Source organism: Nyctibius grandis, chromosome 20 (assembly GCF_013368605.1).
Source record: "Nyctibius grandis isolate bNycGra1 chromosome 20, bNycGra1.pri, whole genome shotgun sequence".
NCBI lineage: Eukaryota > Metazoa > Chordata > Aves > Nyctibiiformes > Nyctibiidae > Nyctibius > Nyctibius grandis.
This window is the reverse complement of record NC_090677.1, coordinates 194,592-208,911: the sequence shown is the minus strand read 5'-3', so window position 1 is coordinate 208,911 and position 14,320 is coordinate 194,592. Positions and strand designations below refer to the sequence as shown.

At 45.9% G+C, this 14,320-nt stretch overlaps 1 protein-coding gene across 3 annotated transcripts in view; it reads left to right on the top strand.

Annotated features, from left to right (window-relative positions):
• The window catches only part of TUBGCP2 (tubulin gamma complex component 2), a 38,540-nt gene extending 24,651 nt beyond the window's left edge, over positions 1–13,889 (top strand). For all 3 annotated transcript variants that reach the window (XM_068416636.1, XM_068416637.1, XM_068416635.1), the window contains 5 exons: positions 1,055–1,175; positions 5,669–5,812; positions 6,427–6,555; positions 7,414–7,577; positions 13,549–13,889. In XM_068416636.1, coding sequence (XP_068272737.1) covers positions 1,055–1,175; positions 5,669–5,812; positions 6,427–6,555; positions 7,414–7,577; positions 13,549–13,654 — 664 coding nt within the window. In that variant the 3' untranslated portion in view covers positions 13,655–13,889. The remainder of the gene's footprint in view (positions 1–1,054; positions 1,176–5,668; positions 5,813–6,426; positions 6,556–7,413; positions 7,578–13,548) is intronic.
• Positions 13,890–14,320: the final 431 nt, after the last annotated feature.

Genomic DNA, 14,320 nt, shown 5'->3' with positions numbered 1-14,320 from the left:
TGTCTCTTCTGCCCAGACCACTAGTGAGGACTTGTGACCTTCACACAGCTTGGCTAATGCTTGGGGTTTTGGTGTGATACAAATTGAATAAGGTAAAATCGGTGGAGGGTTTTCCCAGATGATCATTCTGTCTTGTTCCATCTGTGAGGGTAGATTTTCATCTTTGGACCTCACTCCAGGTGCTGGAGGCACCTGTTTGGAGAGTGAGGCAGACCCTAGCATTGCGAGGTAGTACCTTCTGCCTTGCCAGTGGCACTTCCTTGTCACGAGGTAACCCCGGCTGCCTTGGCGCTGACCTCAGCCAACGTGGCTGTAGCTCTGGTTCTCCTGTAATTGTAGAGGTGTTAGCAGAAGAGACCTGTGAGGGTCTGTAGTCCAACATCCAGCTCACAGGATGACTGTGATCAGCAGGACAGGGCAGCCATGGCTGAAACCCCTAGGGTGGGTATCCCCCACCTCTCTGGTGACCTGTCCGAGTTTGATGAAGTCAGTGCTTAGTTTGCCATCACAGAGCCTGCAGAAATTAATATTGGAAGAACCTCTATATAATCCCACCATTCTATTTTTAAGGTGAAATTGCGTTAAATACCCTAGGTAGCAGGTGATTTGATTAAATGTTTGGATCCCCTGAACATATTGATGCAAGGTGTAGAGCATTTTTAAGTGTTCATTTAATCAGTAAGGCCGGAAAGAAACATGAACCATTTATTGTGTTAAATTTTGCCCTGCAAACAAATGCATGTCTCACTCAATAGTTACACTAGTAAAAGGCCGTTAATATTTAATGTTAAAATTTTAGTTGAATATAAGCAAATATTCAAAGTAATTGTCCAGTCTACAACAGGTTCAAAACTCTAGTAATTGAGGGAAAGCCATTTCCATTATGTGGAAAATAATCAGAGATGGTTTGCATTAACTTTATAATCCCTCTCACACTGCAGCAGTGAATTTGCTAGGACAGAAATATTTAGCTCTGTTTGACTGTGCAAGCCTGGTGATAGTTCTCCATGGCATTTGCTAGCTCTAAGCTGTGTGGGTGTGATTTCTCCCCTAGGTTTGCTGGTGCTTTCACACTGCGGCAGCGAATGCTGAATTTTGTACAGAATATCCAGTATTACATGATGTTTGAAGTGATGGAGCCAACATGGCACATTCTTGAGAAGAACCTGAAGTTGGTGAGTGTGTGTGCTTGAGAAAGTTGGAACAGAAGTCTTCAATTAACAAATTTAATATAGGGAAAAAATGCCTAATTTCAGTTACTGCAGGTGTTTATTATGGAGGCACTTAAGTATCTGGGAACTGTTCTTATGGAACCATAGAATCATTTTTGTTGGAAAAGACCTTTAAGATCATTGAGTCCACTGCAAAGACTGCTGCTGTTCTACATCACCTTTCTGTTTTATCTGTTCTTTCTGCTTTATTTGTTCTGCATCCCTTTCCTCTGCTGCATCCTCCTATCTATGCCCAGCTCATGCTCTGCACCCTGTTATCTAAAGGTGATGTTCTACTGAACGTCTCTGTACACAGACGAAAGAAGACTGTGGAAAAGGAAGAAGGATGCAGGGTGTAAAGATCATAAACCAGTCCAGACATCTTCAGTTGATTCCTTGGCTGACTTACAGTGCACTTAAAAGCCAAGTCTGTGCTTTCTGTTCCACGAAGCTGCCAAGGACTGGCATGTTAGGACTGTTATAAAACAGAGCCTTCCTTATTCAGGTGGCTATTCCACATGTGTATTCCCACTTTTCCACTCCAGTGGTGTCTGGGAGAGGCTAAGCTCACTTCCCACTGACGAGGGGGTATCTGGGCAAAGCATGCCTGGCATCATTTTGGTTCCTTTCACGGAGGTGTCGTGTCCTGAGCTGTGGGATTTTCCAGGTGTGATACAGAATATTTCTGGTTCACTAATCCAAGTCAGTGGCTTCTGCAGAAGTTAACTCTTTGCCCTAGCAAAAACTGCAAGAATCAGTTTTTATCTCCTGATGGGCATGTGAGGTGCCTTCATTATCTCAGAGAGGAACACATTCTCAGCTAATGTCTCACGTGCCTGGTTTAAACCAAGAATGAGAAGTCATTGGGAGTTTACCTTTCAGAACAGGCTGGTCAAGAAGCTCATAAAGGTCTTCTCATATCTGGTTTCATTCACGTCAGATTTGTTGGTTCCATCCTCAACAGCAGAGAAAAAAACCTCTCACCAACAGATCGAGGGCTATTATCAGTCTGTCCAAACCATTCTCTCCCTTCCTTTTTTACTTGACTGTGGTAAGATCTAGACTTTCGAGGCATACAGAGTTACTGTCAAAGTTCATTAGACAAGCAAGGGATGATGCCTGAGCACTGGAGTATCTAGTGAAAGAAACAGCAATGCTGCAAATACGTGTCTTCCTTGCCATCAGCCTGGGCCCAGCCCATAGCTTCTTCGTTCCCCAGGAATGTGTGCTGGTGCCTCACCTCTCAGCACCAGTGGACCTGCCTGGCTTCTGCTGGTTTCTGTCACACAGGTCTTTGTGGGAAGAAAAAGAGAGCAGAGATGGCATCTTAGGTTACTTCTGTACTACTGCCTAAAACAAGGGCAGAGACATAGGCTGTCTTCTCCATGTTACATAGCAAATGTCTCCACTGGGTCCTGTGTGGTCCTAACATACAATCATTTTGTGTTCTTCCAGTTTCAAGTGTTTGCAGCAGTCTGGGGAGGGCTGTATTGTAGCTGCTTTCAGAGCGTGAAGCTGCAGGGGTGCGTTGAGTGGGCTGGGGTACGTCGTGAAGGCCTGTGAAAGTGCTCAAGGGTACACAGCTTGGTGGAGCAGTGTTGGAGGGCTTTGCCAAGGGAGGGAATCTGACCTGCTGCCATCTCCTCCATGCCAGGAGACAACTTGAGAAGGCCCTTAGGAAGTGCTGTCCGTGAGCTTTGTGTGACGGTTGTCTTGGCATATGGCAGTCAGCACAGGCAAGCGTTGTGCCGGCCAGTGAACTTGTGTTTAATTAGAGCAGCTGATCAGTGATCCATTCCTCAAGCTTGCAGCATAACCTTTGTGATGGCTGTAGTAATTTTCCTTATCCCAAGGGACACTGCGTTGCTCATGGTCCTTCTCAGCTTCCTCACTTTCCGTGGTGCTGCTGTGTTGGGGCTGGTGTTAGGGTGCCCCAACTACTGTGAGGAATCAGGAGGCAGATGTACATCACCTTATTATTCTTCCTTCTGGTAGTCATCCTGTGATCAGACGCTTCTGGGTTGCACATCTTTTTCCTCTTTCACCATGAAAAACATTTATCTGACATACCCAACAGCCCAACACCCCTGCAATCTGCATTAAGTTCTCTTGGCAGCTCTCTGATGAGCCTTGTGGATCTTCAACATCAGCTGACCCTGTCTTAGTTTCTACTGAGTTGTTCTGGGGTCAGGTAACCAACATTTCTTGTGTCATCCTTTTTCCTGGAGAATTCACAGGAGGTATCAGGTGTAGGATTGTGAGCATCTCTGCATATTCTTTGTGAGGACTTCTGAACAAGAAGAGGTTATGTCAAGCTTCATGTCAAGCTCTTGAATGATCTGAGAGAAGTGTACTTGCTTCTTAACTTTGTTGTAAGTTTAGGTTTGCAAAATGTAATACTCGTTTTACTTGAATTGTGGCACTTGAACAAGTTATCCTGTCCTGGGCTCTTCCATACTGATTTCAGGTAGCGCTTCCTTTCAGTCTCTGCTGATTCCAGATGTCCTAGAAGGGACTGTTGAACGCAGTAGGCATGCGGTCTGTATTGAAGTAATCCTCTGTTCAGAAGAGGCAATCTCCTGACTCCAGAGCTTTTGCAAAGACTTTCTGCCTGAAGATCTCTCTCTGCTTTGGCTCTTGGCCATTGGGTTTCTCTGCTCCTTCCGATACAGTGGTGTTGAAGCATTTTTATTTCAGTTCCAAAAAGGAATTTGCAGATTTATACTGTTTCTCAGAGGATCCTGTTCCCAAGAAACATCTATAGACCAAAACTTTTTGATTGCCCAAGTGGGCAGAACTTCTCCCTCACTATAGAACATCTATGAGCCTCTTTAGCTTGCCAGAGATGTTGAGATGGCAGGTATAAAGTGACTTTGCTGGCACTGGGGAAGGGTGTTTCCATGACAGTATGGCATGAAAGAGATCAGTCCGTGCCTTCACCATACGCTTCTTCATTTCTGAAACCTTGAGGGCTGCTGCAGCATTTCGTAGAGCATTTCTACCATTGCTCTGTACATGAAGGGCTTCTCCAAGTAACAGTGCAGCAGTAACACCTCAAAGATGTCTGTGGTGTGACTATGTACACAAGTCGTCGTTTGTAAGTTTTTTGGCAAGTTAGCAAAGTCTTTGAGACGTAATCCAAATGTATGTTTGCCTCCCATCCTCATCAGTGTCCTCCAAGGCTTTTAAATCTCTGGGAGATGGAGTATGCCCTCTACCAGTGCCAGGGCAGGAAAAGTCTGGCTCTAGGCATTGTTGTGAGATGGGCACCTGTGAGTCAAACATTTCAGCACTGCCAGCTAAAGAAGCTGTTTCAGCAACCACTTTGTTGTGCAGTCCTTTAAAAGAGCTGCTCAGCAGGGATGACATATCCCCAGCTACTGGGTAGAATCGTCCTTTATTTAAATAAAAGCATCATTTATTTCCAAACAGAGGATGTAGGACTGGCTCTTTAACATCAGTAGCCTAGAGACTGGAGTAGTTTTCTCCTTTCATTTGTATTTTAGGAGGGAAAAGGGTGATCCTCACTGATCTCATGCAGTGCCTTGTGCTGTTTTTTTATTTGTCAGACTTCTCTCTTGTGCATTTCCACTTGAAATTAAGGTGCTTTCTTCCTAAAAATATAACTAGTATCTTTATCTTCACACCATCGTTGTCATCTTCACCACAACCAACATCTTCATTGCATTAGGGAGCAGCGTTTATCCCTGTTCTGTACTAGTTATTTAAAATGTTATGGGTTTTTTTTGGCATTGATCCTGATGGAACGGTGTGGATACCTTGGCAATTTCAGTCCTGTGGTTCTTTCCTAAGCTTGACTTGTGTTCTCAGCTTCCCAGAGTTGCACAGGGTGAGAGGGAGTTTTTAATCTATCATTTAAAACTTGAGACTGAAACAGCCCATTGAAATATCAGAGCTGGACAAAGATCTTACAGAATCCTTGCAACACTGCATGTCCCAGTTCCTTATTCTGCTCCTAAAACATGTTTCTGAATAAGAGGTATGTTTTAAGCCTCGTAAACTTACTGACATTTAAGGTTCTTTGATTTATTTTTCTCTTTTCCACTTATTGTAGCTGACTTTATGAAGGTGGGAGTGGGCATGACAAGCAGATTTAAAAGCAAAGGAGGTGCATGTACATGAAGAGTTAACTCCATCCTGAGCTTCCTTTCCAGTAGAGGCTTTTGATGATTAAAGAAAGCATAGTTTGGTTGAGAAGGTGATGTGACAAATCAAAGGTAAAAAGCCTGTGAAGAGCTGTTGAATGCAGAAATGCAAATACAGTCTCCATCTCAGGATGCTTCTCAAAGCTGGGAGGTACATGAGAAGTACCTCAACATGCCATGGAGCATGTCTGAGAGGTCACTCTCAGAGGCAGGATGCTGGGTTAGAGCTTTGGTCCACTGCAGCACAGCAGTCCTGGTTTGGTTTTTCATTATTGTACTGTCCTGTCACAGGCATCTAATATTGATGATGTCCTGAGCCACCACACAAGCTTCCTGGATAACTGCTTGAAGGACTGCATGCTAACCAACCCGGAGCTGCTGAAGATCTTCTCCAAGCTGATGTCTGTCTGTGTCATGTTCACAAACTGCATGCAGGTATGTACAGCCTCCCCGTGTTGACCATGCCACTGCCAGCTGCTTTGGGTGCCAGCCAGCTACGATAGTCCCTTTTTTCAACTCAACCCCTCTTGTCCTCAATGCATGTGGAAGAGCATCTGTTCCTCCCACCAGCAGGCTTTAGAGCTTGACTGCTCAGACCCTCATCCTTTCTCCCAAATGCTTTCTGTGGCTTCTCCCTCCACAAAATTCTCTATGCTCTTCCTTTTCAGTGTTGGAATCAGGTTCATATGAATCGAATTACCTCTCTTCAGCCAGTCCTGCAGCAGAATTTGAGGTGTAAGTTGTAGGGCTGTGTAGGTTTTAGCATGCTCTTTTGAGGGTCAGGTGAGGACTGGTGATTGGACCCAAAGAGACTGATCTCCCTGGGCACGCTCTAGCCAGCATCTCAGGGAGTCCATAGCTTTAAAAAAAAACCCACATTCCTTTGGGTTTAGAGATCTTTGTGTATTAACATCGTAAATTTAATCTCAGAGTTAGCTTTCATGGGAGTTAGCTAGCTGCAGGGCTAGCAGAACTGAGTCAGCCTCGTGCTTTGCCATAATTGAAAAAAATGGGATCTAACCATTTCCCCAACCTTCTGCCCTTCCCAGAGGTTCACCCAGAGCATGAAGCTGGATAATGAGATGGACCGGCTCACCTTAGAGCATGGCACAATGCTGGGCCCACCAACAGAGGAGGAGCGTGCTGAAGAGACTGCGAAGAAGAAGCTGACTAACAAGGTGGGACACAGGATGGCCAGCTGGGCCCTTTCCTCTGTGAATGCTGCCTGGGTTGCAGTCTGGTCAGAGTGGCTGTCCTACCTCTTGCAGATAGACCTTCCTAGATTCTAGAGCAGCTCTGGCCTCAAAAGCAGAATCTTTGTGGAATTGTGGGCATTTTTGAGGACAGTGTGGATGGTGTTCTCAAAGTCTGCTTTGAAGACCCTGTCTCCCACAGCAGTCCCTTCACTTGCTTTTAAGTTCTTAGTTGTATTTTCACTGTGCAGTGGGTACCCACATACAGGCTTTCTGCAACTCCAGAACTTTCGTATTTCCAGAACTGGCATTTTGTGATGGCTGAGCCAATAATCTGTCGGGTGTGACTCTTTGCAGCCCCCCCCTTTCATATCTGGGTCTGGTCTGTATTCCTCTGTCTGCATGCACACATACTAAGCGATCTGTTTGGCGTGCTGTGCAGTTAGCAGGCTGCCTCCTGTCCTGCTGAAGGCCCCTCTCTGGCATGCAGCCGGCAGGGTCCATCACACTACAAGAGTGCTCCAGAGGTTACAGCCTGTCTTAGGCAACACTCGCTTTCTGCTTACTGCCTTTTCCTCCTGCTTGAAAAGAAATAGTGACAGCATATATTTGAGGGTAACTCTGCTGGGATCTACTCTGGGGTCCTCCCAGATGGGCATAGCAAGGTTTTTAACTACCAAGACCTTGCAGCTGTTTTGAAAGATTGATTTTAGTGGCTGAGCCACTGTTAAGTTTTGTGGCAGTATTTTTGAGCAGGTTAGGAAACAGGAAAGGAATAATTGCATCTCTTTGGCAAGTGCGAATCAGCAAACACATGGGGCCACCATGCCTTTGTCTTGATAGCTTTTAGCAGAGCATGCCGACAGCCTCCACCTGACATCTGGCTTCGAAGCAACGATCAACAAGTTTGATAGCAATTTCTCAACGCATCTGCTGGACCTGTTGGACAAACTGAGCGTTTACAGCACCAATGACTGTGAGCACAGCATGCTCAACATCATCTACAGGTGAGCCAGTAGTTTCCTCTCGGTAACTGCCTCTCCTATGGTTCCCAAATTCAGCTCAGGGAGAATAGTTGGCGTTTAGAACTGTGCATGTCTGCCTCATCAATGAAAACAACTGAAATCAGAAGAAATGCTGCTTGCATTTCAACACGAGGCTTTACAAAAACCATATTCCTTTGGAATATGTGTAGTTTGTCTCTCAGTGCTGTAAATGTAATGCAAGTGTTAGTTTTCTTGGGGATTGTCTCACGGTATAGACAGTGAATAAGCTGATTCCTGAATACAGCATGAGCGATTCCTGGATACAACTCCAAGAGGAGAAAACCATGCAAGGGATTGATTGTAAGTAGCTATTTTGTTTTAAGTTCACATCTTGTGTTTATTTAAATAAGCATCTCTTAATATGTTTTTTTGTGTCCTCACCCATACTTACTAGCTGCTTTGAAATCAAAATTCTTCCAGTAATACCTGACAGTCAGATATACAAGGTACACTGCAGGAAGAGAGAGAGAGGGAGAAAGAGGAGATCTAGGTTTTGCTGCTAGGTTTATAACCTCTGTGTTTGTTTTTCAGTAAAATCACAGAATCATAGAATCAATCAGGTTGGAAGAGCCCTCTGGGATCATCGAGTCCAACCGTTGCACTGACACCACCCTGTCAACTAGACCATGGCACTAAGTGCCATGTCCAGTCTTTTCTTAAACCCCTCCAGAGATGGTGACTCCACCACCTCCCTGGGCAGCCCCTTCCAATGGCTAATGACCCTTGCTGATTCTGTGATTCTGTGATTGTTTCCTTTCATCTTTTTCTGAGGAAAGCCCTTGGTTTACCAAGGAGTACTCCCTACTTCTAAGAATGTTTTCCATCTAAAGTTGTAATGCTTTTCAGTGGTAGATATGCTAGAATCAGTTGTCGGTGATATATAATTTTGTTCCTAAATGTGCCTGATAACTGGTCAATCCCATAAATTTGCTTTCTTCCCTTGGTGCTGTAGGGATTTGTGCCCCAACCCCTTTGGTATTTAGTACAGAACAGAGTAGATCCTTTAGTTCTTTTTAACCACATAGGTCTAAAGGGTACTGCGAGCTTTCTCCTAACTGTGCTTTGTCCTCTGGTTTGTTTTGTTTTATTTAAGTGTAGTCTTGTTGCTCCTCTGCTTTGTTTGGTCTTTGTGAATGGTACTTTTGGTCGTTCTCATCCTTTAACTTAATATTCAAGAGAACCATAAGAACATTAACCTGCAACTGTTAAGTTCTGTTTGCTGCCCTTCTGTACCAGATGTCGTTTCTGGCTGGCTGATGACCCTTACACCTGTGTTGAGATGTCCTACACCTGAAAACAGAGAGAGAAAAGGTTTCGGGAATGTTTTTTGAAGCAGGTTCTTGTCGCCTCCTCATGCGGTGTGTCTTGAAGCTTTCGTTGTCCTTTCCTAACAGCATCTGACAGGGCTGTCCAGGATTCCTGGTACCAACCTTTGCAAATGCTGTTTTGTGAAGTATTCCAGGGGGAGACTGGGCTTCCAGTTGTCATTTACTTCTGAGAACTTCCTGACGAGCAACTACCATGCATGTACGCAGCCCCTGGCCTCCTGTGTTAGCATCTGCTGCTCTGAGATGTGGTCACTCAGCTGAGACCAAGACTGAACACTAAAACCTGTCATCCCTGTTACTCTGGGTGCTTCCAGGAGTGGAGTCTAGCCCACCAGCTCCCACAACAAACACTGCAGAGAATTACATGTCTTGTCTTCTTCCTTGTAGGATTGTATTCCTTATTTAAGGAGGACAGGGATACTCACAGGCATCTGAAAGGAAATGCAGTGCCTCAGGACTGCTTGCTGCTCTGAACTCTCCTGCTTCCATTCCCTGGCAGGGTAGGAGCTTATCATCCTACCACCAGAACTGCCCTTGTTGGTTGATACTCAGTCCCTGAAAAGGGAAGGTAGGTGAGGAGAACATCTCCACAGTCCTAGTAACTCTGATTCACTCCATCTCTAAAGTGACCAGAGTCTGAGGTGTCCTTCTCATCTTCGAAATTCTTCAAAGACTTTTTTTTGTGGTGGCGAGTGGAGGCCCCAACTATACAAAGGGGTTGCTGTTCCTTTCAGGACTAATCAGCACAGCTGCGTCTCTGCAAATCCTTTTAGGAAATGATGGTGAGGCTTATCAAGGCCTTCTGGACATTTTATGTCAAAATTCATCTGCCTGCGCATCACTGTTTGTCATCATTGGACTGTTGTAGATTGCAGGGAGGATCCATCTGTAGAAAAATTGACAGGCCAAAGGGATTAAGGTCTTATGCTCCCCTCGCTGCCGTCACTCCTAGAGGTCACAGTAGCATCCAGAGTCAGGCTAGATTCAAGGATCAAGACCACAAACAGTTTACTCATCCAGGCAAGAACATTTACTCCTCCTCAGCGCTCCAGTTGTGCCTCCTTTATCAAGCACTTACATTTTTATCGTTACCTGTTCAAGTTCTAACAGATGGGCTTTTTTATGATGCTCCATCGAGGAGATCTTAATGGCAGCTAACTCCATGATCCAGCTGCTTGGACATCATTGCAGGTAGCACAGGGTATGGCCAACACAGCGTTGAAGACCAAGTTGCCTGCTCTTTCAATAGAAGAGCATCATGACCTCACAGTCCTTGGGTGTTGCAAAGAATATGTGGAGATTGTCCAATTGGTGTGATCGTCCAGCTTAGTCCAAGGCTGGAGTGGGTTCGCAGCTTACTCCAGAAGTCAACAACATCAAGTCCTTCACCAGTCTTTACATCATGCAACAGCAGAAGTCCTGCAGCCTTCTATTGCACTTTATCACCTGTGATGCCAGACACTGATGTAAGGCCTTTTCTGGCGGTAGCTCAGGTGGTGTCCTTCTTCCAGCACTGCTCCTACACTTGGCATCAGAGGTTCATCTCTTTTATCATTGCCTCCCCACTCTTGTGTCAACTTTATGCACCTGCCAGGACGGTGGGACAAGCTGATACTGCACCGTGGAGACTGGCTGTGTATCTTGTTCGATTGTGGGTCTGTGGTGCCATGGCCAGGAGCTATCTTTCACCAGATGCCTTTGTGTTTCACAAGACCGCACACAGAGTGTTAGCTGTGGCAGGAGGTGACTCCTGAGCTGTGGAAGCTCTGGAGCCATTTCTTCCAAATACGGAGAGGTTGGTTTTTACGATGAGTACTTCCTGCTGCAGGAGAAAGGAGAAGTACGGTGATTCAGGCGGGTTGCGAGCAAACAAAACGCTTCCGTTAGCAGTTTGCATTGAGAATGGTGACCTAAGCTGCAACCAGAATAGGGTCTGAGCCCTTTGCCCCCTCATATTTCCACACCCCAGTTCTGTTCAAGGGCTGCAGAGGAAATACTGGGTCTTTGTGCCATCAGGACTGTCATCACTGTCAAGTCCTCCAGTTTGGACTGTCTGGGGCCACATGAGTCTTCACCAAGATGTTGGACATAGCTGGACCTTCACTGACCTTTACAAACCAGATGTCCCCATTTCCTTGACTGAAATACAGCGTGTTAACAGGCCGTGCGACAGAACACGTCTTGCCATTTCTACAGGCTGCTCAGTAATGTTTGAAAGAGTGGAAGTCCCACGATGAATGCCCAGATGTGACATTTAGCTCTCATTCAGTCTGTAGAGATTATTGGATTGAGTCCTGGACTCTATGGCAACAGGAACCCAAGAACCAGAGCGGGGATGGTTGGTTGCCAGCTGAAATAACATATTTGACAGAGAGATGGAAGAGTTTATAAGACATACCGGTCTTATAAATGATAACCTTTTTATGTAACTGCTTTTCAAGGGTGATAGTCAATGTGTAAGATAACAAAATATCCCTTTTATTCATAATTCTGGCACTGTGCTTTTATTTATTTGATCCTGGTTAATGTTTATACAGTGCGGAGTAACTGAGGCACAACCATCGTATTTGTAGCACCAAACAACAGAAGATGGAGATCCAGAGGGTTTCCTTCGAAGCGGGGAAGCTCCCACGTAACTCACAGATCTCTGGTGTGTCTGGCTCAGGTGCTTTGGCTCACAGAATCACAGAAGCACAGACTGGTTGGGGTTGGAAGGGACATCTGGAGATCATCTAGTCCAACCCCCTGCCAAAGCAGGGTCACCCAGAGCATGTTGCACAGGGTCACATCCAGGTGGGTTTTGAATATCTCCAGAGAAGGAGACTCCCCACCCTCCCTGGGCAGCCTGTGCCAGGGCTCTGCCACCCTCACAGTAAAGAAGTTCCTCCTCATATTCAGATGGAACTTCCCATGTTTCAGCTTGTGCCCGTTGCCCCTTGTCCTGTCACTGGGCACCACTGAGAAGAGTCTGGCCCCATCCTCTTGACACCCACCCTTGAGGTATTTGTAAGTGATGATAACATCCCCTCTCAGTCTTCTCTTCTCCAAGCTGAACAGCCCCAGCTCTCTCAGCCTCTCCTCATAGGAGAGATGCTCCAGTCCTCTGATCATCTTTGTACCCCTCCGCTGGACTCTCTCCAGTAGTTCCTTGTCTTTCTTGAACTGGGGGGCCCAGAACTGCACACAGTTACTCCAGATGTGGCCTCACCAGGACCGTGTAGAGGGGCAGGAGAACCTCCCTTGACCTGTTGGCCACACTCTTCCTAATGCACCCCAGGACACCATTGGCTTTGCTGGCCCCAAGGGCACATTGCTGGCTCATGGGGAACTTGTTGTCCACCAGAACACCCAGGTCCTTCTTTGCAGAGCTGCTCTCCAGTAGATCAGCCCCCAGCCTGTCCCGGATCCATCAGCAGCAGTGCTGACAGAGGGTTGGCAGCTGCAGAAAATCTCCAAAGTTGCTCCTTCGCATCCCAGCAGTGAAAAGGAGAAGAATTACAGCATAGAGGACTTTGTCAGAAGGATTACTTAGTTCCAAATCCTTAGAAATCTTACCCACCAAGTGCTGTTAGCATTCAGATATCCTTCCTTTAACGGTTTGGAGGAAGCAGCAATGACTGAGCTGAGGGTAAGACCGATAGGATGTATGAAGTCATGCATAAATGAATAAAAGTTGCGGCCTCGAAACAAGGAACTGCAGCGTAAGCAGAGTTTGAGGAAGCACGGCGGGTATTCTGAAGAGAGAGTTACCAAAGATCATTTAACCCTAAAAACACAGCGGAAAGGGAAGCACATCAAAATCTGCAATTCAAGAAGTCTGCAATAAAGCAACTTCAGAAATGGGGCAGACCCTCAAAAGCAAGGATGTAAATGAGTCCTGGCCTTACATTTGAACCAAACTTTGGTAAATACGCCTGCCTCAGAGCCAGGCTGCCTTTGTACCACGCTTAAAGGATGAGAGAGACCCGAGCTTTTCAACCAGGAGAGAGCAACAGAGAAATTCCATCTGTTGAGGCTCTGTTCTCTGCAGTCACCAAAAAATGTCAAGGAACAATTTGTTGCCATTTGTGTAAGGTTGTTAAGCAACATGGAACTCAAATATTGTGCCCGTTCGTTTAGTATTGGAGCAACTTAATTTGAGAAATGAAGAGAGTAACTTTTGTGTGATTCACAGGCTTGTGTCGGCTGTTGCTCAGTGTTCCCAGGACACATGTTTTTAAGAGCTGCACGTGTCTTAGTTGGCTTCGTAGTGCAGAGATCTGCCTAAGGAAGGTCACAGCAGGCATGGAGCTGGGTGGTTTGGTGGCATCATTTTGGCTAATCAAGGAGACAGGATTATGATATTGCTGATGGTGCCCGCTTTGGAGAGCAAATCACAAGTGATACTTGTGATTTTGGCCGAGCATCTTCCAACCAGTTACTCGTCTTCTTGAGTGTCAATCTCTTTGAAGGCTACTTGTGTTAGCAAGGAGGTGGTGGTAGTGGAAACCGCAGCATTTCATGGTAGTTATGGTGGATAATATGGTGGATTTCATATGGGAATTCATACTGGAGTTCAGCCATGGTGAACTCTGGTATTAAGGAGCGGGTTTTTTGTCTTTCAGGTTGGACTTCAACGGGTTCTACACAGAGCGCTTAGAGCACATGTCCGCCGAGCGCAGCCAGAAGGCAGCTCCCCTGCTTCCCCGCCTGGCCGTGCCTGCCCAGTGAAGCCCTGCTGCTGCCCCTTGCAGCTGCCTCTTCTCTGCACCGGACACGCACTTGCTTCGACCTAGGAGAACTCAACCCTCTACGTTCACAGTGCGAGCTGGAAACGAACCGGAAGGGTTGTCCCAGGGAGACCGGGGAATATTGGATCTCCTGAAGTGTATGTAATGGATTTTCTCTTCTGAGAGACTTTTGTGAAGTCCTTTCTTTTTTTTACTACGTTGTAAAATGATGTATTTGTGTGTTGTAAAATAAATTTAAAAAAAAATCAGGGTTATTTTGTCTGTTAACAGAACTCAGGGTGCAAATTAGTCTTTTAGGTGACTAAATGGTGACTAAATTAGTCTTTTAGGTGAAACAGCCTCAAGTTGTGCCAGGGGAGGTTTAGATTGGAGATCAGGAACAATTTCTTCACGGAAAGGGTTGTCAAGCAGTGGAACAGGCTGCCCAGGGCAGCGGTGGAGTCACCATCCCTGGAGGGATTTAAAAGCCGTGTAGATGTGGTGCTGAGGGACATGGGTTAGGGGTGGGCTTGGCAGTGCTGGGTTAACGGTTGGACTCGATGATCTTAAAGGTCCTTTCCAACCAAAATGGTTCTGTTATTCTATGATTCTGTGAAAGGCTTGGGGTGCTTGGATGAGTCTTCACATAGATCTACCCGCTCCTCTC